The sequence below is a fragment of the Brassica napus genome, chromosome A1 (genome assembly GCF_020379485.1).
Source record: "Brassica napus cultivar Da-Ae chromosome A1, Da-Ae, whole genome shotgun sequence".
Lineage (NCBI taxonomy): Eukaryota > Viridiplantae > Streptophyta > Magnoliopsida > Brassicales > Brassicaceae > Brassica > Brassica napus.
This window is the reverse complement of record NC_063434.1, coordinates 422,678-447,651: the sequence shown is the minus strand read 5'-3', so window position 1 is coordinate 447,651 and position 24,974 is coordinate 422,678. Positions and strand designations below refer to the sequence as shown.

Genomic DNA, 24,974 nt, shown 5'->3' with positions numbered 1-24,974 from the left:
ACGGGGTAGGTGTGGCGGCGCCTCGGCCTCGCTGGTCCAAATTAGAGTTGGGATGTTTCTATACTCTGATATGATTTTCTTTTTTTCTTTGCTGATATGATTTGTTAAACCAAGAGGCCCGATGACATGGGTATGTACGTCAGTACGTGAGACTATTGTGATTACCGCGGAAAATAATTTATTTTTAAATCAATTCATTAATATTGATCTAAAACATCCGCTTGTGCATGCCAAATACAAAGCGTATATATTTAATTATTTATTGATGCGCATATGATATTTGATTCAAAGCAACATTTTCATTAACACAAGACTACTAGAGGAATACTTTTTTGGAAATTATCTGGCGAAATTTGAATTTAAAAGTAATTAGCAAATATATATTATACAGCATTTAGCAAAAAATAATTATGTATAACGTATTTTTATCCAATCAGGAGTAGATATATGATAGATTTATAGAGATATTTAGACGTGTATAAACTATAAAGTGATGATATACACGTCAAACTTTAAATATGTGTGCTTATAAAATACATTCATGTGATAGAGAAGGGCACGTGCTTGGTTGGTTGATTAGGGAAAAGAGAAAATTAGAGGACACATCAACTTTATGTGCCCAATTTAGATAAAGAATAATGTTTTGTTATCTTGTATATTTAATCTTTAAAGACCAAAAACTGGGAGGATTTAGAGTTAATCACTTAACCCGTAATGCAAGACACGTCGAAAGTGAAAAACTCCAGCGCGAAGCTTACTATGATCCATTCTTGTTCTTTGTAAATGTCACAATCGATTCAACTAGTTCCCGTTCAGATCCTTCTAGCGATTTCGTTTCTATATTATAGTTAAACAGTTGATCTTTTTTTTGGTAACAAAACAGTTGATCATTTTGAAAACTATTTTATAAAAGAAAACTAAAATAATTTCGAGATCGACATCGCTGCACCATGCTATTCGCGTGGAATAGTTAACCTATGTGCTTTTTAACCTTTTAGTGATGAAATAGGTTGAATTCAGCATTGCCAGTGACATGTTGTATTGAGTTATTTTACATACGCGTTTAGCGATGTTATATCAGTTCAATGTGGCATAGACATAAATATACACCGGATAATTCAACTAGACACAAGTGGATATCACATATATTATCGGGTAATGTTCTTTAGCGATTTTCATAATAATAACAAATATACTGAACTTCATGTCGCATGATTAATATGCATGCCTTTCAGATACGTTAAAAGGATGATCATAATATCAACCTCATAGCTTTAATCATCGAAAAAGTGTCGGTCCATTAAAGGTTTGAAGGCCATGGTGATATAAAGAGAAGCCACCCAAATTGTAGATTGGCGACTCTTGGAGATCATAAAGAGTAACCTACGACATTTTCCTTTAACACATAATCAATAGACATCGATGATTTTAAAGTAAGAACGTCCTTTTCTCTCTTTAAAGATGATCTTCTGCACTACAGATTAAGCTCCAACATTTCTGAAAGGCTCTCGATAAACCTAATAGAACTGTAATTTAGTTATGTGATTATGGTTTGGAATTGATATATAGTACATACTTTATTTCAGAAAGTAAGTCTAAAAAATTACATTGATTCAGTTCCCTTTTTTACATTCGTTCATATATATATAAGTTATGCATGCGTTCGTTTTGATCGTATATATGTACATATTTATTCTTCTTTTTTTTTGTGTATTTATTCTTATCTACTAAAGTAACTGAACATTATAAAGACTAGATTTTTTAACCGCGCTACGCGCGGATAAGATATTATATGTATTTCTCAATTTTGAAAAAAATAATGTATAATATTGTATTACATTATGTAAAGAATATAAAATAAGACTACATAACATAAATATATTTTTTTAAATTTTCTTTGTGGAAATCATTATGTTGTTTGATTGTTCTATTTGATTCACATATTTGCATAGTTATTTGTGATAGATGAATAACTATATTTTTGTTATCAGTAAATAATATATATTTATTATATAATATAAGAAAAATAAAATTATTTACTTTTAAAACAAACTTGTCTCATGTTGGGGACTCGGTTATAGACATATCATATTCGAATGAGGCATTTTTTAGTTATCAATCTTCTTAACAGTCAAGAAACAAATCTGAATATCAAAACAATATCTCATACGATCTCTTTGTGGAATAATTGCTCTGGAAAAATTGAATTTATGCATCAAAAATGACTGGAAATGGATGTGCAGATGTGAAAATAAGTCAGCTTTACAAAGTACTATTCATAGTTCATATATCATTTATCTCCATCCTATTTTTTTGTCCATCCTTTCATAAATAACTGATGTTAATTAATAATAAACTTTTGGCTGGCAAAAAAATCAAATTTGTCTAATTATCGCTTAAATTGTCTAACTGATATATATATGCATTTCTCAATTCTAAAAAAATAATGTATAATATTGTATTACATTATTTAAAGAATATAAAATAAGACTACATAACATAAATATTTTTTAAATTTTCTTTGTGGAAATCATTATGTTGTTTGATTGTTCTACTTGATTCACATATTTGCATAGATATTTGTGATAGATGAATAACTATATTTTATTATCAGTAAATAATATATATTTATTATATAATATAAAAAAATGAAATTATTTACTTTTTAAACAAAGTTGTCTCATGTTGGGGACTCGGTTATAGACATATAATATTCGAAGGAGACATTTTTACAGTTATCAATCTTCTTAACAGTCAAGAAACAAATCTGAATATCAAAACAATATCTCATACGATCTCTTTGTGAAATAAATGCTCTGAAGAAATTGAATTTAGGCATCAAAAAGGACTGAAAATGATGTGCAGATGTGTTATCTAAGTCAGCTTTACAAAGTACTACTATTTATAATTTATATATCATTTAATTTTATCATTTCTTAAACATCTTGAAATAACTGATCCTAATTAATAATAAACTTTTGGATGGCAAAAAAATCAAATTTGTCTAATTATCGCTTAAATATTTTATTAATATTGTCTAAGAAGCTTTCAATTGATATCAAAGTTTAATTTTTATTAGTTTTTTGTTAATTTCAGAGTTTTTTTTTGTATTTAAGATTTTTTTTCCATATTAAGCTTATATTTCTTTCACATAATATACATATGTCATAAAAATTATCATCAAATCAATTTACTTATTTATTATTTTGTTTTTAATGAAAATACACTTTTTAAATAATTTAATTTAAAATAAAATTATATATAAATTTGTTGTATTCTAACAATTTGATTGATTTAATTAATGTGCTTTGGTGGATAACTTAAAAAGTTTTCATATGAATCGGGGAAAGCAAGCTTATGTTGTTATATTATATTTATTTTTGTATATGAAATCTATATATAATGCTAGTGTAATAAAGAAAAAACATTATTTTTTTGTAACTTCAAAAAGATACATTATTACAATTTGAAATTAATCAAAATTGAATAAAATGGTAATTAAATAAATCTAATTGTTTTTTTTATCTTGTTTAGTTGAATTCTTATGAAAAAAAATCGATAGGTTAAACAAATGTTTCAAAATTTGTTGTGTTATTGTTTTGTCTATAAATTACAAAATTTATTGAATTGATATATTTAATTATTGTACCCTTAAATAATATTTTATTAAGACATTAGAGAACTATGTTTTAAGTTGTTTTGTCAAAATTGTACAAAAATCTATGCTTTTTCATATTTGTCACGAAAAATTATATGTTAAACTTACTTTTACAAAATTGTTAACTTTGTCACGAAAATAAAAATCTATGTTTTTTCATATTTGTCAATGTTCTCACACTTTCAAAGAATATATTAGATTAGTCACTTACTTTTTTTTTTACAAAACAAAGTATCGGAGTCTTGAAAGTTGAATCCATATTATTGTAAATATAAAGAAGAGTGTGATTACATATTTAGTGATTCTTGTATATGTGTCCAAGTAAGTTTCAATGGCTTAGTGGTATCTGCCTTATATTTATGTCATACTAACCCGGGTTCAATTCTCACCTTTGCATTGTTTTTTTCATTTTTTACGAAAAATAAATGTGATGACGTGGCAACTTCGGACTTTCTGATTGGACGATTTTTTGTGTCTACGTGGACACTCTAAGGGGAGCTTATATCCTCCTTTTAGTATAGTATAGATATCGGTATTTTCTAGCTATTAGAGCCTTTTATAATTAAAAATAACAAAAAAACTTCATGTATATCTTAACAGCTTGTGGTTTTTTTTTTTAAGCCGTGGAAAAGTTCTCAATGATTGGGGGCGTTTCGGCCTAAATTTATATTATTTCACTACTATCATCAGAACTCAAAATCTAGGTTTACTCCTAGCATAAGGTATCTATGTGATTATAATGTTCTTCATATACCACAGACTAGTTTATTGTAGAATCATTAATTTGGCGTGGATCAACTCTACAAAAAGAATACGATTTGAAAGGTTACTGGGGTTGGTTGGGATGCCAGATAAACTTAATTAAATTTGGTATAGAATGAAAATATAGGACCTACAAGGTTATTTTATTATTAAGAAATGAGAGCAACTTGATGGAATAGTGATATATTTTGACAAAAAGAATCGTTAACTTTTCTCGTTTGATATACGACGTCCATATAATTGATCTATTAATATTCTCTTATTAAAGGCTATCAACTTTCTTCTTTTCATATGAATTTGCATAGAATCTATTTTACAAATGATCGTGTCTAAATAATTATAAAATTCATCACACATATATATATATATATTTGCTTTTATAAAAAAATTAGCATGTCTTAATTTTTATTATATCAAAACTATCTATCATACAAGAAATTACTGTGTGAAAAGAAAACAGGTAAATGATGACATGGCAGGACCTGTGGACACCATGGACTACTCCACGTGGCAAGATTAAGTCTCTGTTGCATGCTTAGGACCCACCAATCACGAGTTATGCCGAAAAGTTTGGAGAAGCCGTTGCTGTTGGCAGTTTAGTCAAGGCCATCGACTCAATGGACAAAAATATATTTGTTTTTTCAATATATTTGTTTTTTTCTTCTCTTTTTTTTTTTAAAAAAAAATTGGCCGAAAATGAAAAAAGGGTTAATTTTCTGAATGACTATTTGAGGAAGTATTAGTTTTGTAGTAAGAAAATAGAGAGAGCTATTTTTTTTGGTTATTGATTCAAATTTTCCAAGAAAAAAAGGTAAGATTTTTCTTTGACAGGGTTTTATTTATACTATGCTTTTCTTTCCATAAAGTACACAGTCCTGGAATTTACTCGTTTGGTGGTTTGCAATAAGAGTTTCTGGCATCCAAAAATGTCATGCGATAAAAATTGTCAGAAATGTAAAAAGTACCTAATGCGACCGACATTATGCTTGGTTTTCATAAAGTGCTAACTTACTGAAAAATGATCGATATGTAATTGAGATTGATGCAAGTCTAACATGAACTTATGTCTAACATATCGATAATTAATTTTCATGAGAATGTTCTAACAATCACTCAACTCATACATGAATTTAGAATCTTGACAAAAATTGTTTCAGACTTTTCTCAAAAAAGAAAAATTGTTTCAGACTTTGGTCAAGTGTAATTAGCCTAACAGATCGCTATATTAATGATCCGAGAAGAGTGGGTTAATGTAACTAGGACAATTATTTGCATATGATACTATTATGTCTCGTAGGGATCCACATGTTAGGTAGAGACACTCTCGATTCGTTACACGTGAGGTGTCGGTTCAGAAGTTTGCTTTGAACCATGCATAAATGCCCATTAAAAAAAATCATGCATAAATGCCATGCAACTTGACACATATGTTATTACCTTCTTGCAGAATCACATATATACATATGCGGGTGTTACGTATATATATATATTTTTTTTTTGAACAACAGTTGAATTATATAAGATAAAGGGTTCAGTACAAGATAGAACAATCACATAACAGAGCATTCTTCGCCAACGAATCAGCTCGAGAGTTACATAATCTTGAGACATGCGAAAAGAAGATGAAATCAAAAGGTGCAGATAGGAACTCGATGTCCTTGAGAACTCCATAGAGCTCCATAGGAAATGTATTCGAGTTGATAGCTCGGATGAGCTCTAAGGAGTCGGATTTTATCCAGACGTTTGGTGAAGAGAGGTGTGAAGCCGCCAGGAGCAATCCCTTGATCGCCAAAACTTCCGCCATGAGTGGTGATGACACGTATATATATATACCTGCTCCTTGGCTATCGAACTGATACATTATGATTACGTTTGTTCAAGTTACTCAAAATACGTATTGTGACGAAAAATATTGTTTTAAACACAGTACATACGTAGAACATCGGAATGCTGTTTTAGTGCATCAGATTCAAATCAGAATCTGAAAAATGATAATTAAAAGTTCCTATCAATTGTGAATCGAACAGTTTAAAAATAGTGGTCATGAGAATATTTTTTGAATAGTTTAGTCCTAACATCACGTTTTTATGAGGTTTCCTTCTTGTAGAAGTTACTAAGAACCCTATTCAGATTCTTTATATATAACTTCATAACTAAATCCTGATGCATGCATGCGCGGCGGACATAATCAGGACTCAGGAGTGGACACAATTAAATATTTCATACCAATGAAATATCATATATGGTATTCGATTAACTTGGATGGTTAATAGATTATGGATGAATATGTTTCTCGAAAAAAGGTTTTCTGCAAATCATTATTGGATGGAAACTTATGACGGAATCAAGCAGTATGAATACTTTGTACACAGAGTCTGAGGAATATCTATTAGTGATGAACTACTAACCCACGTGGCATTCAATAAAATTCAACAGCTATATATATAGTCTATAGACTGTAGCTTAAAGAAACTAACTAATGAAAATGCTTGATGCAGTTAAAAGAAACTTTTTGTCGTATTAATAAAATTACATGTTAGGGGTTATAATTGGCTGATGCAATATTAAAGTCTTAATTCGAGCTAGCGTGATAATTTTTTGTTCGATATTCTTTTTTTTTTAAACACATTTTGAAAATCCCAATTGTACTATGTTAAAGAATATGGGTTTTCGACTGTATATCGTACTTCGTTTAGTGATTACAAAACAATGGAGACAAATTTTACCAAAAAAACACACAGTGGAGACAACGTATTTATGGAAAAAAAAGAAGATCAAAATATAGAACGGCTGATGTCTTCATACAAGAGAGAGGTAACTCTTTTTGGATAGGCCTCACGAAGAAAGTTATATTCAAGGGAAATTGAGATGTATATATGTACTTGACATATCTAAACCATTTAGGAGGGACTATATTTCCGTTACTAGATTTGGATTTAGGTTTTCTATTATACCGATACATTATTTTCTATTATACCGATACATAACAACTAGACGAAGTAACAAATTAAATAACATTTCTAACTTAATAATTTATAACAAATATCTTTGCTAAATGATAAACCTGATATCAATTAGCAATATCATTGCTAAATAGTTTTGAATTAGAACTCATGATTTCAAACACAAGTAAACTAAGAAAATAATTAACAAGTAGACTAGCATATGCAGAAAGTGTTAATTTCATAAACCATAAAATCATATCTCAACTTTATAATTTAATACATGATATCTAACTGCCAGTTTGTCTAGTTTCCTTAACATCAAGCTAATAAGAAATTTGAAACATAACAAGAAAATTTATATGTTGAAAAAAGAAATAATCGTTCATTTCATTGATAGAAACTTGTTATTATATTTATCTCGAGTACAGGAAGATTACTAATAAAAACAAATTAGGACCAGCAACAAAATAAGAATAAATATTAGAAAAGGCATATAGTGTTAATGGGAGGGGACCACGATGGCGGTTGCCGGGAACGCTGCAACGCTAAATTGAACTTAACGATCGGTGAGAACGGAAAAGCCGCTTTGTGGGGCCCACTAACCATATAGTAATCAGACCCACACTCAAATGGGTTCCAGCGTTCACACACACCACAATATCTGAATTTTCTTTTTCCTTTTTAGCTAAGTTCAAATGTTGTTAAAAAAATAAAGTTTCTTGTTTTTTTTCCTACAATAATTTGTAACTATAAATACAGACCATACCACACTTCAGCCTCTGTCTCTCTCAAGCCCACACACATACATTCTCACTCTGTTTTCACAAACTCAAATCTCATTTTCTTTCTCATTCGCAAACAATGGGTAAATTGTTTAGTTAGTTAATATTAGTACATAAACACACTTATATGTTTTACATATCCTTATCTTTTTTCTGTTCCTTTTGTTGTTTTCAGTAAGATTCATTGAAGAAAACACAAAACATGTGGACAAAGAAACAGGAAATAAATCAAATACGGATGTAACGACGGCAACTAAGAAAGTTCTTCAAGATCTTATTATCAACAATGGAGGAGGACTAATCAATTCATGGGTTGATTCCATGAGAGCTTGTTCTCCTACTCATCTCAAATCTTTGATGAAACAAAGCTCTTGGCTCGTACGTATATTAGTCAATGATTATCAAGCTCTAATTTCTGCTTATCTATGTTGGTTTTTTTTCTTATAATAAATGAAACTGTATAATTTTGCAGAAAGAACATCCATCTGCTTTAGAAATGTTCGAAGAGATTCTTCATGCTTCTGAAGGAAAACAAATCGTTATGTTTCTGGATTATGATGGCACTTTATCTCCCATTGTTGATGATCCAGATCGAGCTTTCATGTCTAAGCAGGTTCATTTCTAAAACCTAATTATATATAACAAAAAATGTACTTATTGAAAAGTGTTTTGGCTTATTCTTTTTTGGATCTGATTTTTAGATGAGAAGAACAGTGAGGAACCTAGCAAATTGTTTTCCGACTGCTATAGTTAGTGGGAGATGCAGAGAAAAGGTATATAAGTTTTCAAATAACACGATTTTATTAGTAATTATTATATATATATTGAAGCTAATTATAATAATGATGATACTTGTCAGGTTTATAATTTCGTGAAATTGACCGAGTTGTATTATGCTGGAAGTCATGGAATGGACATCAAAGGGCCAGAGCAAGGCTCCAAGTATGAGGCAGTAAGTTTTTTTTCTCTATACTTTTAACATAAATAATTCATTATATATTTTTCTCAATTTTAATTGTTATTTTATAAATTACAGGATAAATCTCTTCTTTGCCAACCAGCTACAGAGTTCCTCCCCATGATCGACGAGGTCACATTCTCCTTCATTCTTCAGTCTACTAAATTTGAATAATAGGAAGAAACGAATTTATTGTTACTAACAGTATTTTATATGTTTTGGTTCAGGTGTATCAAAGATTAATGGAGAAAACAAAATCAACTCCCGGAGCCAACGTAGAGAACAACAAGTTTTGTGTCTCTGTCCACTTCCGACGCGTCGATGAGAAAGTACAATAATATTCTTTTTCAATATTCCATTTTATGCAATAAAAATAATATTAACCAATCAGTAAATTTGTTTATATACTGACAGAACTGGAGTGATTTGGCTAATCAAGTTCGATCAGTAATGAAGGACTACCCTAAGCTCCGTCTTACCCAAGGAAGAAAAGTAAGATACTAACAATTAATTAGTTCCTACTTTTTAACGTGACTAGAGTTTATTTTCTTAATTAACGGGTTTATGTTTTGGTATAATCGTTCAGGTTTTGGAAATTCGACCTATCATTAAATGGGATAAAGGCAATGCCCTCGAATTTTTATTAGAGTCACTTGGTAAAATCTTCATCGAATAATTAATTATGAGTAATATGATTAGTGTTGAGATCAATGGTTATTAATTAAATTAGTATTGGCTTGTGTAGGGTACGCTAATTGTACCAACGTTTTTCCCCTTTACATCGGCGATGATCGCACAGACGAAGATGCATTTAAGGTACATATATATATATATATATATATATATATATATATATATATATATATATATATATATATTCACAGGAAGATTCATATTTTAAAAATATCTTTCGATGATCGAAATAAATTTGATGTTATAGATACTGAGAGAAAGAAGACAGGGTCTTGGCATTCTTGTTTCCAAATCTCCAAAGGAAACTAACGCGTCTTACTCTTTGCAAGAGCCTGATGAGGTAAATTGATATATATATAATTCGATATAAATATTAAGTTCATATTAAGTGTTTTACAAGTCAACAATTTATGTATATTGTGCACATAGCTGATACATTTTTTTTCTTTCTAACAGGTTATGGATTTCCTGCAACGGTTAGTGAAATGGAAACAACTGAGATCTGGAGCATGATTAGAGCTATAAAAAAAGAGAGATATCTTTTTAATAACTTGTTAATCCAGTTTTTTTCCTGCTCGTGGTGTACTCAATGTATCTTCACAAACAAATTTGTACTGAATGCAAATGTAAAATTTCTTTTAAAAATGTAGATCCATTCTCAAAGAAAACATTTTATATAATAATCGATCATATATGGAAATTATATACAATTTATCTCTGCGCGTGAATATATATACTTGACTTATATCTAGATGTCATCATGATTCTCAAAATAAAATGAAGCTAGTATAAGTATTATTTTCACTTCAGTTAAAATTTTAAAAGATAAGTCCACATTTCAATATTTTGTAATGATTCCCTCCCCCCCCCCCCCCCCCCATATAAAATAGAAGTAACTATTCAAAGTGAAAACAAATCTAGGAGATATTGATGCATCTGGTAAAATTATTTTTGAGTTGAGTGTAAATTGTTAATAAACAGTTAAATAAATTTTTTTTTTAAATGAATTGTTGAGTTGTGTGAAAAGCCAGTTTACAGAAAAAAAATGTTGAGTTGTGTGTTTTATAGTTTAGTTTGTTCTGATAGTCAGATATAACTACATACAATTAACTAAAAAAACTGGGTTATATATTTTTTGTCTCTGCAGTTCAAATAGTAATTTTAGTTTTTATGGAGTGAACATCTCTAGTTAAGGTTTTTTGAGCAGTCCTTTGTTTATATTATTGATTAAAGCCACAGGTTTTCTCAGATTATAGAATCTTTAGATAAGCTAAGCTCATTGCATATTTGCATGGAATCTATTTGCAAAGAAGAAAGAATCCTTTCATTTACAAAAAGAAAAAGAAGGAATCCTTTTTATTTGATTACTAAAACCATAAGAATTAATGGAATATTCTATTAGGCAAAACTTGGGTGGGAAGATAGCGTCAAAGAGACTCGACCTATGATCGGATCTTTGCTGCTAAGCTTAATTTACTAAGACTTACTTATATAGTTAATTGTTTTAAGTAGAGTAAATAATTCCTAACTATATGTAACCAATTACATATTTTGGATGGAATCTTATACAGTGTATTATAACTTGTCTAACTTTACGGATCCCAATAAAACTTCACCAATAAGAGAATCTCTCTGACAGCACAGCTAAATATGCTTTAAAGTCAATATCAACAATTTGTGTAACCGAGACTTCGTTCATTTTCTTTTCTGGTCACTACATGTTTTTTTTTGTTACTGAAAAACATACCGATGTAGCATATCCACAATGTCTATGCTGTCATTTCATTTACATTATAGGCAATGATTTAAGTAACTTGATCGAATTTGATTTTCCATTGTTTTCACGAAGAAAAGCTTTTGTAGATTATCTAGGTAGTCTATATCAAGATAATTTAGATTTTTAAACTACCACTCCTGAATATTTACAAGATACATTTACAAAACAAATTTATATTTATTTAATTCCTGAATTTATTGTTAGTAAGCTTTTAATAATTCCTTAATATTTGAATTGTCAGGGTCACATATCCAATGTGGTCAATTCAATACTTTGACTCATAGAGAAGATGAAAACTAAGACTTTTCAATCCTTTCCTCATATTAATGTAAACAAAAAACAACTAAGCCTAGTTAAATAATATGTTCGAAGGACCAACTTGATTGACTTCTTATATCCTATACATGGACCTAATTATAAGTGTGTATGTAGCCATGAGAGACAAGAAGAAAATCTTTTGCTAATGATTATAATATGGTAACTAGATAAATCATTATCGTTAACTAGGCTTTCATTAGGGTTTTGGTCTCACATTATTGGCTGTCTACTTTGAACAAACCATACTTCACCCGTATCCCCCGACATGCCACAAGATCATTATGAGATTTTGTGGCTCATTAATTTATCTTTAATTTTAAACTTTTAACTGTTTAACTGCGTCAAAATTATTATTGCAGTAATAATAATTTTATATGAAATGCGTATATATTTTTAACAACCCTAAGTTCTTAGGGATGTCCCCTATGCTATAGAAAATAATGAAAATTCTTAAGCCAATTGGCCCGTGAATTGTGAAGCCTGTCCAGTATTTTCCGATAGTCGACACGTTTTAAACACTAGATTTAACTAATCTATTTTCTTCCAATTTGTTTCTTGTCATTCAACTTATTCAATGAACCTCGTAGTATTTAATTTAGTTGATTACGCAAACCCTAATTTGCTTCTATTAACAAGGGGATCAGCTCTAGATCCGAATCTTTCATAGAATTGTAGCTAGGTCTCATAATGCGTCTGGAAATTGAGTCGTTCGGCAATGGTTTATAAATAAATAGATGAGCAGTTACGATAAATTTCGGACTATGCAAACTATTTCACCAAAGCAATTCAGACTTAACAGTGAAGAATAATCATGTGCATATATATGTGTATGTATAATTGACAAACCTCACCAAAATCATGTTTATTATCTATAAACTTTTTCATGCTACATGTACAACATCATTTATTTCAACAGCGGAAAATATTTGAGACTTTGATCTTACATACTATTATGATCCACTGACAAACTTAAGCACTATTTAGCTAGTGCCTTTATTTTTTATTTTTATTTTGGAACAGTTAGTTAAAGCCTTTTTTTTTCTCTCTCTCTTATTAGCTTAACAATTTTTCCTATTGGGTTAGGGTTTACACGTAAGGAGAAAGACATACTTTTTTTTTTTTTTTTTTTGAAAAAGATTTTTCTATTTAAATGCAGGAGAAATAAAATGTTGTTACAGAGTGAACACCCAGTAGGCTAAGTAGCCTTTACATATCAAAAGATACGAACTTGAATCAGATTTTAGTAGGGAGAGGAGATTAGGTAGAGAACCACAACTGAAGAAGGGAGGATGAGAATTTTGGCCTGTCCGTCCTTAAGCTCGAGATCCTGTTTTTAACCGTCAGTTTTATTTGAGCGATCAGTCCATCCGGAGCAGTAAAATTAGCATTGTGAAGCCGGTTGTTTCGCTCCATCCAGAGAATGTATAACGTTGCCTGCCAGCAGAGAAGAAGGAGAGTTTTGGAGACCTTGTTTGTTGTGTGGCTGTTGAGTTGAGGGAGTAGATTACTCCACTGCCTGACTGAAGCGAACCTGCATTTAGCTGCTATCTCCTTCCAAATTCCCCAAGTAAAACTGCATTCAAAGTAACAATGAGCAATAGACTCGTCGGCTGCATTACAATACAGGCACCGCGGGTCTGTTTGCAATCCCCAACTCCGAATTCTATCGCGAGTGGGGCACCTGTTTCTGACCATTAGCCAGACTAGAAACATATGCTTTGGTATCCCGCCCGAGAACCATACTTCCCTATGCCATGAAACTGTCAGTGCCGTTGGGCGAAGCAAGTGATAAAGTGCCCCTGTGCGGAACTTGTTTTGTCTATGAGCTCCAGGCCACCATTCAAAGTCGTCATTGTAATCGTTTAGTGTCAGGGTAGAGAGGTAAGAGATAACCTCAAGCTGGCGATCAGAACGTGCGTTTGGGAGAGTCCACGCACCGTTCTCCCATAGTTCTGCAAGAGTAGTGTCTTTTCTTACTGGATAACGCGAAGAACCAGCATTGTTCAGATAGACCGACAGTTTTCCATACGGTGACCAGTTTGAGGACCAAAAATAAGTGGTCTCGCCACTCTGTACTTGCTTCTTTATCCAAGGATAGACCACCTCCCTAGAGTCCAGCAGCTTGTTTACTAACCAAGAGTGTTTCTGCCTCGTGTTGATAACCCAAAACAAATCAATGTTTCCATCAAGAATTTCCGCTTGGAACATGGCGTGTGCTCTAAAAAAAAAGAGAAAGACATACTTAATATTATTAACGCATGACTCTAAACAATAATTGTTGAAAAGAGAAAAAGTTACGAGTGACGAGTTGGAATCCACCAGAAAAGGTGAGAGAGATTCTCTATAATTTCACTTTTCTAACTTTAGTTTCTCAACTGTGTCCGTTTAAAGAAATATTTTTTAACATTACAGATAAAATAATAATAAAAAGAAAACATATTTCATCCTCCAATTATTGGCCGACTAAAATTTATAAATCTTAGACGCACAATAATAGGAGCGTTCGACCAATTATTGTTCGCAGTAAGTTTCCAAGTTCGTAGGCCATAGGTCAATTTTAAGAGATTCATTAATTCGTGAAAGTATGAAAATAGTAGCAAAAAGATGTATTACTAATAATGCATGTCTTCTTTGAAATTTTGGTTGGCACACCAAGTGAATGCAAGCGTATTCAAGTTGAAGTGCTTTAATCATAAAGATGAAACGCATTACGATTTACTCAATTTGTAATTAGTTTTGAAAAATATATTGTAGTTTTAAAATATATGAACATAGAAATTTAAATACAAACGCGAATAACAAAACATTAACTTTGGTTATTATTGGGCGTCTGTTATTAAGTGTCAACTTCTTACTAATAAAAAAAAAATTAAATTTCACAAAAATGCTTAAAACTTAAAGTGACAAAAACACACCCTGATTCCTGAAAATGATGTGTGAATATTAGACTGGAGTTGGGTTATCAAAAAAAAAACAAATTAGACTGGAGTTATTTATACGTAAAAAACAACTAACTAAGGATATAAAATTTAGATGAATGAAGCCCTTCAATTAACAAATTAAGACCAGCAAGACTAGCGTACTATCTGTTATTATTATACCTCATTTGATGTCTCCACACTGTAAAAGAAATATTAATATTTGTCAAATAAAAATGCCCAGGGACAGTTCACATGACCAAGATTCCTTTTTTGTGGATCATCTTAAGGTGTTTTTATGAATGACTTTGCAACACGTATTCTCTGAATTATGTTCATCATTAAGCATGTGGCATGCCACATCTGTTTTTTTCTAATGAATTACGAAGCATGCGGCATGCTACATCTGTTAATGTATAGTTGTATAGGAAGTTCCAAACTCTTTGGTGGCATGTGGAAGCATGTGACTCAGATGCCCTCATTATAGGGAGCAAAACTTGTGTGTCGATCTTTTACTTAACAATCCTCCCTGACACCTTCTTAAAGATATGAGGAAATTTTGTTGTGGTGTTAATTAAAATTTTTTGTTTAGGAATTCTAAACGATTTTAGTGGATGATTGATGGGATTTTAACTAAATAAATCAAATAAGAAATCAGTATTTATTTAGGGAATGTGGCCAAGGTAGAAAGTACAAGAACTGAAGAATCATATAAAGAAACACAAATCAAGAGATTGCTAACAGAGCCATGGGTTCCAACGAGACCATGTGTAATCGTAGGAGAGAATTTTGTATTGGTCTTTATAATTTTCCAGGCTTTTAACCGGTATCAGAAACCTCTTGTCTCCAACTCCAACTGGGTCTAGAAAAACTGTTTTTGAGTAAAATAGTATGAATAACAAAAGAAATGTGAAGTGGCTGTTAATGTTTTAAATTTTTTTTTGACAAGATGAGTATGAATATCATCCCACATAAGAAGTTTCTAGGTAAGTATCATATGGATCTGTTTTTATTTTAGATTCAAAGTTAATTCGACTGTCCAAATAAAGCTTATTATTTGCATGAAACTTTTAGTAAAATAGAAGAATCTTTAGTAAAATAGAAGAACCTTTAGTAAAAAGGAGCAAGTAGAAGAAAATTTGTCCTTTTAAACATACAAACTTGAATTTGCATTCTCCAGTAAGTGGGCTGACATTTATTCGGCCTTTATTTATAGGCTTTCAGTTTACATATATATGGGCTTGTCTTGTTTTCCTTAGTAAAAAAAAATACGAATTGGGAAACAAAATGTAAAATATAAATTATTAAAATTAATTTTCTTATATTAAATTCATAATCCAACATATTCCAATATTTTATTTAGATGAATAAAGTGCCAATATTTTTTGCCAGTGATCGGTGTAAATGGCAAATTTGCCTCACCTGTTGGTATTCACTATTCAGGTATTTGGCTAACTGATCCGTTCTCAAATCCACAACGGAACCATACACTGCCCTTGGTTAGGGTTTTGATCAGGTTTAATCCAGAGGCTGAAACAGGAGCCAGGAGGGAAGAGGATGATTGGCGAGCTGTTAGCAGACGTGAAGGAAATTTTAAGTGGTTTTAAGGTGAGCTTAGAGGATAACGAAAAAACTGCAACGTTGTCCACCAACAAACAACAACTTCCACTCTTTATCAACTTGAGCAGTGGCGGACCAGACACATCAGGAAGCGTGAAAATCAGTCCAGTTTGACCAGTAACTTACGAGATCAAGCTATATATACCCCTTTAACGGGTTCTTGCAATAACATAATCATCAAGCCAAACCAGTGCCTTTAATCTATTTCGAGACAAGAGAGAAATCACTTGTCCTGTCTTTTTCATCACACTGAAGCTCGAACAGCAACATTCTCTCACTAACTGCAACATCATACAAATAATGATCTTGATGGACTCGCTCATGTCGGGAATCCTAACCTTTGATAACGCTCATCCGATTAGATTAGGAAAACAAATACTCTAAATTTGTTAAAGTTGTTCTTCTCTAGTATTTTAAACTCAAGACCAAACACAGACAGAAAAATAAACTGGCTTAGTGTCACGCTAAACTATTTTTAAAAAAAAACACCAACTTTTCAGGGAATTATGTAACAGATTTATATGAATGCATAATCCTCTCGTTGATGTTGCCAATGATTTTAAAACTACGGATTGATTCAAAATAGTTATATATATATGTAAAAGCACAGTCACAATTGATTCAAGACAATATTATTGAAGAACGCAATAAAAGGTATGAACTGGGAACCCTAAGCACATCATTAGACCATTCAACATTTCCCCAAACTTGACCATCTTGGCGCTTTTCAAGCGCAACTAACGCACAGCAAATAGTCTTATTTTGACAATGAGGACCACGCCGCGCAAACTTGTCCCACAAGACTATGAGTTTCCCATTGAGGTTAACTGTTTCAATCAAACCACGACGACAACTCTTATTCAGTGAAGACAAACCCTTGACCGGTTTCCACTCTTTACACTCACTATCGTACCACATGCAACTTTTCCTACCACAAGAGTATAATAGATTACCTATCGCACACCTACTATCACCCACGAGTGCTTTTGCTGCAACGTTCCATTCACGTTTTTTCGGATCATAAACTGAGTCTTTTTCGTCGTTGCTCCTAACGTAAATCTTTCCTTGGAAAATCTGTAATTTTCTTATGACTCTAGAAAAGCGTAGCTCGGTTCCAGGGTCAGGTAAAGGTTCCCATGTTTGAGTCTTCGTATCGAAAACCTCACCCCAACAATCATTTGCCGTGCAACCTCCCACTACGTATATCTTACCATCTAGGACGCACGCACCAGGATTCGATCGAGGTACGGTCAAATTGGGAGCTTTACGCCATAGAAGATTCTCTATATTGCGGACAATCATGACTGGGGAAGGATGATAGAATTGTCTAAGTGCATAGACTTGTGAACCAACCGTAAGCATTATCGATGGTGCTTTAGGAGCATAGATAGAGGGCACTTGTGCCAAGGTAGACTTCTTCGTCTCCAGGTTTATCAAGAGGGTGAACCAATATGAGGGACGAGGACGGTCAGGAAGCTGTAAGCAGATATGAAAGGAGGATTCATTTGTTTTGTGGTAAAATCGCGCATGGTTGAGCTCAATGGATAATATGAGAGAGCGAAAGGTTTTGGAGACTAGGGAGAGTTTAGGGTAGTACGATTTCGATACGCGTGCTAAGCAGTTCAGAATGATTACATCTGGAAGCGACAAAAACGATGGATGAGATGGTTCCTCCTGTTTCTTCTTTTTGCACGGTGGTTCCACTTCCAAATTCATAGCCGCAGAGACGGCGTACGTCTTGAACACACGAGGTTTTCAACTTTTCATTAGTAGTTAGGGCAAAACACGATTAGTTAGGGAGTATATATTCGCTTTTGATTTAATAATATATTGAGTCAACCAAAAAAAAAACATAAAAGAATTACGAAAAGGAACTTGGTCGCCAAGTAAATATATTTATTTTCTTTTGGCTTCTGACCAAATAAAAAGATACCACAGGAGGATTACTACTTTACTAGGTCTAAGCTTTGGATATGACTTGGAAACAAAAAATCTAGAAGAAAAAATACAATGTTTGTTGCTCGCCGTCTTCATCTTTCCTGCAAATATGGTGCTGCAAATATTCTCAGAGGGTTAGTTGTATTCTTAAAACCCTAATATCTATCGCTTTGCTTTGGATCAAATTGACTTCAAAGCCGTGATTCATCTTCAATATTAAAAAAAAAATGTAGGAAAAGGGTTCAATCATTCAATTACAGTAAATCAACAAAACGGAGCAGTGGAAAGACATATGTTAACCCTCAGCTGCTTATAGGAACTCAAACTTATCCACGCTCACGTCTTCGTTATGCTGCTGTATTTAGCTTTTAAAGCTTTTCGTTGCTTTCATTTGTTTTTGAATTATTTAGATCTATTCTCTGTTAATAAAAAAAAACTATTCGATGCTATATGTTTCCTTTTACTTCAGCCAGCTCTTGTGCTTGGGTTTACTGGATTCATCGGGTTTCTTCATTACAACGACGAAAGGAGAGCTGTTCCTAAAGGTATATATATAGAGATTTTTTTTTTTTTTTTTTTTTTTTTTGAGCCACATTCCCAACTATCCCCCGAAAGGGGTCCAGCGCCCCAACGGAAGGGATGTTAAATCCGTTGTGGCCAAGACTCGAACCCGGGTGGCGGGCATAGAGATATTTTTTCATTGGAACGATAGAGAGTTTTCAACTTCTTTTCTGCTTCTACAGGTATAACAAGCAGCAATAGCGGTTGTGGTTGTGGTTCTAATACAACTGTCAAAGGTCCGATCATCGGAGGTCCATTCACGCTTATGAGTACACAAAACAAGATTGTCACTGAGAAAGAGTTTTGTGGTCAATGGGTTCTGCTCTACTTTGGATACTCGTTTTCCCCCGATGTTGGACCCGAGCAGTTGAAAATGATGTCCACAGCAGTTCATCGACTAGGTTTGACTCAAATCAAAGCTCGAGCTATTTTCATCAGTTTATATGAATATGATCTTTTAGCTACTAATCATGTCTTGTCTTGATGGAAACAGAGTCTAATCATGACCAGAAGATTCTCCCTGTCTTTGTCACTCTTGACCCTCTACGAGATACACCTTTTCATCTCCATGCCTACTTGAAAGGTCCTCCGTTATATATATTCCAGCTACTTATATTCTCTCTAACGTTGCGTTGCTTATAATTTTTATTTATTTACAGAATTTGACAGTAGGATACTTGGACTGACTGGATCTGCAAGTGCAATTAGGCAAATGGCGCAAGAGTATCGTGTTTATTTCAAGAAGGTCCAAGAAGATGGTGACGATTATCTCGTTGGTACTTGTCACAACATGTAAGGAACCTTACTCCAATATTCATAATCAAAATCTTTTTGCTCATAAGAAGAAAAAAAAAGAGTGCTAAAATGTTGATATGTTGGGTGTATAGGTACTTGTTGAATCCGAAGATGGAGGTTGTCAGATGCTTTGGGGTTGAGTATAATCCAGCTGACCTCTCACGAGAGGTTCTTAAAGAAGTTACTTCCGTTTCATAGTGACACATTTTGAGAAAACCCAAAGAGAGCTGTTCACAGAAAGAAACCTCTAAAATATTTTGAATATTTTGGTCGGTCGAACTTTTGTTGTCTCCGTTTCTCTAGAGAATAACGATTTTTTAATGGTTACTGATTTAGTGTCTTTTATAAGTTTTAATAAATTAATATGAAGTTTTACTAAATTAATTGATAAACAAATTAGAAGTTTAGAACGTTGACCATATACCATGAAAGATAATTTAACATACATTAATACAAATGTAGAATATAGTTAGAAATTTTAAAACAACATTAAAGAGTAAAGACTTCAGATTATAGAACATTTACCGAAAAACTCAATATTTTTCGTACAAGTTTACACATAAATTTTGAAAAAAATAAAAATTATGACGATATTTGTTTAATTCATAGTTGCATCATGCACTAATATATGATGATGGTCAAAGAGGTTTGAAACTTTTGTTGTCTACGTTTTCTCTACAAAATAGAGATTTTGTAGTGGCTAGTCCAATAATTTATTGACTATATGAAGTTTTACTTAATTAATTGAGAAAAATTAGAACGGTGTCCATGTACCATGAAACATAGTTTAACATAATTAATACAAATATAGAATGTGATTAGAAATTTTAAAACAACACTGAAGTATATGTTTCAGAATATAAAGTATTTACAGAAAACTCAATATTTTCATAGGTTTTACACATAGATTTTGAGAAAAATTCAAAAATATGAAAAATATTGTTTTAAGTCATAGTTGCATCCTGAAATAATATATGATGATGTCGAAAGACGTTTGGAACCTTTGTTATCTCTGTTTCTCTAGAAAAAAATAACAATTTTAGAGTGGTTAGTCAACTGATTTAATGACTGTAAGAAGTTTTACTAAATTAGTTGATAAAAAATTAGAAGCTTACTCATTTACCATGAAAGAGAGTTTAACATAAATTAATACAAATATAGAATGTGATTAGAATTTTTAAAATGACATTGAAGAGTATAAGTTTTAAATATAGAGTATTACCGAAAACTCAATATTTTCGTAAGGGTCTACACATAGATTTTGAGAAAAATTCAAAAAATATGACTATATTGTTTTAATGCATAATTTCATCACGCACTAACATATGATGATGGTCAAAGAGTTTTGGAACCTTTGTTGCCTCTGTTTCTCTAGAGAATATAGATTTTATAGTGGTTAGTCCATTGATCTAGTAAATGTATTTAGTTTTACTAAATTAATTGATAAAAAACTAGAATGGTACACATGTACCATGAAAGATAGTTTAACATAATTAATACAAATGTAGAATGTGGTTATAAATTTTAAAACAACATTGAAGAGTATAGGCTTCAGAATATAGATCATTTACGGAAAAATCTTTTTCGTAGGGGTTTACACATTTGGAGAAAAATTCAAAAACATGACAATATTGTTTTAATGTATAGTTGTATCCTGAATTATTTTATGATGATGGTCAAAGAGGTTTGTGACATTTGTTGTCTCCGTTTCTTTAGAGAATAACAATTTTATAGTGGTTAGTCCACTGATTTAGTGAGTGTATGAAATTTTACTAAATTAATTGATAAAGAATTAGAATGTTACCCATGTACCATAAAAAAGTGTTTAACCTAAATTATTATAAATTTAGAATGTGGTTAGAATTATTAAAACGACACTGAAGAGTATAGGCTTCAAAATATAGAGCATTTACCGAAAACTCAATATATTTGTAGGGTTTGACACATAGATTATGAGAAAAAAAAATAAAAAATTAAAATTTTGTTTTAATGAATAGTTGCATCTTGAACTAACATACAATGATGTCCAAAAAGGTTTGAAACCTTTGTTATATATATTTCTCTAGAGAATAATGAATTTCTAGTGGTTAGCCCACTAATTTAATGAGTGTCTGAACTTTTACTATATTAATTGATAAAAAATTAGAATGTTATTCATCTATCATAAATGAGAGTTTAAGATTAATTAATAAAAATATAGAATGTGGTTAGGAACTAAAAAAAACATTGAAGGTAGGCTTTAGAAAATAGAGCATTTAACGAAAAACTCAATATTTTCGTAGGGGTTTACCCATAGATTTTTAGAAAAACTAAAAATATGTTTTAATGCATAGTTGCATCCTGCAATATCATATAATGATGGTCAAAGAAGTTTGAACTTTTGTTGTCTCTGTTTCATGGCAATTTTATATTGGTTAGTCCACTAATTTATTGAGTGTATGAAGTTTTACTAAATTAATTGATAAAAAAAATTAAAACGGTACCCATGTACCATGAAATAGAGTTTAACATAACTAATACAAATTTAGAATTTGATTAGAAATTTTAAAACAACAGCGAAGAGTATATGCTTCAGAATATAAAGCATTTACTGAAAAACTCAATATTTTCGTAGGGGGTTACACATAGATTTTGAAAAAATATTCAAAAATATGAAAATATTATTTTAATACATAGTTGTATCCTGCACTAACATATGATGATGATCAAAGATGTTTGAAACCTCTCTTGTCTCCGTTTCTCAAGGGAATAGTGATTTTTGTAGTGATTATTCCACTGATTTAGTGAGTGCATGAAGTTATTATAAATTAACTGATAAAAAAATTAGAACGTTGCTCATGTACCATGAAAGATAGTTTAACATACATTAATACAAATGTAGAATGTGTTTAGAAATTTTAAAACAACAGTGAAGATGACATGCTTCAGAATATAGAGCATTTCTCGAAAAACTCAATATTTTCGAAGAGGTTAAAACATAGATTTTGATAAAAATTCAAAAAAAAAGAAAATATTGTTTTAATGCATAGTTGCATCCTGTACTATTATGTGATGATGGTCAAAGAGGTTTGTGACCTTTGTTGTCTTCGTTTCTCTAGGTAATATCTATTTTATATTGGTTAGTCTACTGATTTAGTGAGTGTATGAAGTTTTATTAAATTAATTGATAAAGAATTAAAATGTTACCCATGTATCATTAAAGAGAGTTTAACCTAAATAAAAATAAATTTAGAATGTGGTTAGAATTTTTAAAAGGACACTGAAGAGTTTTTTTTTTTTTTTTTGGAACTCATATTTTATAAATTGCAAATTAAAGTCTGGTAGTTGGGAGTTGAATTACTCCATCAACCACATCGGTTTCAGCTGCCATCAAAGCAGACTTAGCTAACATATCCGCTTGACCATTTTTCTCTTGAGAGATCCAAGAGAAAGAAACAAATTCAAACACAGAAGCAAAGGAGAGAATGTCTGCGACAATCCCGTAGATCACCGGCGAACATGCGTTCGAGTTTACAGCTCTAATCAGTTCCGTTGAATCCGACTCAAAAGCTACACACTTCAGTTCTTCGTGGGCTCCTTCTTTAATAGCTGCTAACAGCGCTAGGGCTTCTGCCATAAGAGGGGAGCTTACATAGTCCTCGGTTGACTTGAACAGCTTCATGTTTGTAGGCAAATGGATGACCCATCCCAAACCCGCTGAAGAGCCTCCAAGATTCCAAGCCGCGTCCGATCTGATGACTATCGTTCCGGGAGGGCTCTGTTTCTTCTGGTTCCTCTGGTTTCGAGCAATCGAGGGAGCTGGATCCTCCTTTAGTCTCGATCCCCATTCTCGCGCCAATGCGATCGCTATCAAGACCGTATCCTCCGGCGTACCCGAATCACCTTCAAACACGAATTTGTTTCGCGCTTTCCACAGATTCCAAATGATCCAGAGGCCAAGGGTCTCACTTGTTACTCCCGACAGGGGAAGGCAAGTTCTGGTACGAATTGATGTCCAGTTCTCAGCTAAATCTACCATTCCGCTACTCTCCAGTGTCGTCACAAAAGGCGCTATACTCCAAGCCTGTTGCGCGAAAGGACAGTGCAAAAATAGATGAGTGATAGATTCAAGTCCTCCACACCGTTTGCAGAGAGGGTCCACTGGTATATGTCTCTCAAGTAACCGCTCTCCCACCGGCAAAGCTTTCTTCAGTAGCTTCCAAGCAAACATCTTGACTTTTGGGGCAACATCTAGGTTCCAAACGTTCTTTTTCCAGTCAAAATTTGTACCAGGAACTAGCTCGTCTCTGTTTTGGTTCCTGTCTACAGCTGCATAATAACCAGACTTAACTGAGTACTCTCCCGTACGTGTTCCTAGCTAAGCCATTTTATCTGGAGCCCCCGCTTGACTTGGTTTTAGTCGTTGAATCACCTCTTCATAATCCGGGAGAAGCACACGTATTTTCTGCAGGTCCCATTCGCAGGATTCCTCTTTCATCAGGGAAGAGACCCTGAGGTCTACACAATCTTGGCGTACAGGTCCCATCGGCCGGACACTGAAGAGTATAGACTTCAAAATATAGAACATTTACCAAAAACACAATAAATTCGTAGAGTTTTACACATAGATTTTTAGAAAAAAAATAAAAAATATGAAAATATTGTTTTAATGCATATTTGCATCCTGAACTAACATACAATGATGTCCAAAGAGGTTTGAAACCTTTGTTATTTCCATTTCTCTAGAGAATACTGATTTTATAGTGTTTAGTCTACTCATTTAATGAGTGTATGAAGTTTTTCTAAATTAATTGATAAAAATTAGAATGTTACATATCTATCCTCAAAGAGAGTTTAAGATTCATTAATAAAAATGTAGAATGTGGTTAAAAACTTAAATAAAAACACTGAAGAGTGTAGGCTTCAGAATATTGAGCATTTAATGAAAAACAATATTTTTCGTCGGGGTTTACACATATATTTTAAGAAAAATTAAAAAATATGAAAATATTATTTTAATGCATAGTTTCATCCTGCAATATCGTATAATGATGGTCAAAGAAGTTTGAAACATTTGTTGTCTCTGTTTCATAGCGATTTTATAGTGCTTAGTCTACTAATTTATTGAGTGTATGAAGTTTTACTAAATTAATTGATAAAAAAATTAGAATGTTACCCATGTACCATGAAGGAGAGTTTAACCTAAATTATTATAAATTTAGAATGTGGTTAGAATTATTAAAACGACACTGAAAAGTATAAACTTCAAA

The 24,974-nt window shown here is 32.1% G+C and overlaps 4 protein-coding genes across 4 annotated transcripts; 2 read left to right on the top strand and 2 right to left on the bottom strand.

The window, feature by feature from the left end:
• The first annotated feature begins 8,111 nt into the window (after nt 1-8,111).
• Nucleotides 8,112-10,481, top strand: LOC106365006 (probable trehalose-phosphate phosphatase H). Its single transcript, XM_013804789.3, has 12 exons — nt 8,112-8,230; nt 8,323-8,525; nt 8,620-8,760; nt 8,849-8,920; nt 9,007-9,099; nt 9,184-9,237; nt 9,333-9,434; nt 9,520-9,597; nt 9,692-9,761; nt 9,851-9,921; nt 10,046-10,138; nt 10,255-10,481. The coding sequence occupies exons 1-12, from the start codon at nt 8,227-8,229 to the stop codon at nt 10,309-10,311; spliced, it is 1,038 nt and encodes a 345-aa protein (XP_013660243.1). The 5' UTR covers nt 8,112-8,226; the 3' UTR covers nt 10,312-10,481.
• Nucleotides 10,482-13,150: 2,669 nt separating this feature from the next.
• On the bottom strand, nt 13,151-14,101 carry LOC125575854. Its single transcript, XM_048734988.1, has one exon. It carries the CDS (start codon nt 14,099-14,101, stop codon nt 13,151-13,153), a length of 951 nt encoding a protein of 316 aa, XP_048590945.1.
• Nucleotides 14,102-14,885: 784 nt separating this feature from the next.
• LOC106369516 (F-box/kelch-repeat protein At4g39753-like) lies at nt 14,886-18,147 on the bottom strand. The gene has a single exon (XM_013809666.3). It carries the CDS (start codon nt 18,145-18,147, stop codon nt 17,053-17,055), a length of 1,095 nt encoding a protein of 364 aa, XP_013665120.2. The 3' UTR covers nt 14,886-17,052.
• Nucleotides 18,148-18,400: 253 nt separating this feature from the next.
• Nucleotides 18,401-20,616, top strand: LOC106369505 (protein SCO1 homolog 2, mitochondrial). Its single transcript, XM_013809657.3, has 7 exons — nt 18,401-18,503; nt 18,603-18,726; nt 18,839-18,914; nt 19,113-19,331; nt 19,424-19,513; nt 19,590-19,722; nt 19,818-20,616. The coding sequence occupies exons 1-7, from the start codon at nt 18,442-18,444 to the stop codon at nt 19,921-19,923; spliced, it is 810 nt and encodes a 269-aa protein (XP_013665111.1). The 5' UTR covers nt 18,401-18,441; the 3' UTR covers nt 19,924-20,616.
• The last annotated feature ends 4,358 nt before the right edge of the window (nt 20,617-24,974 follow it).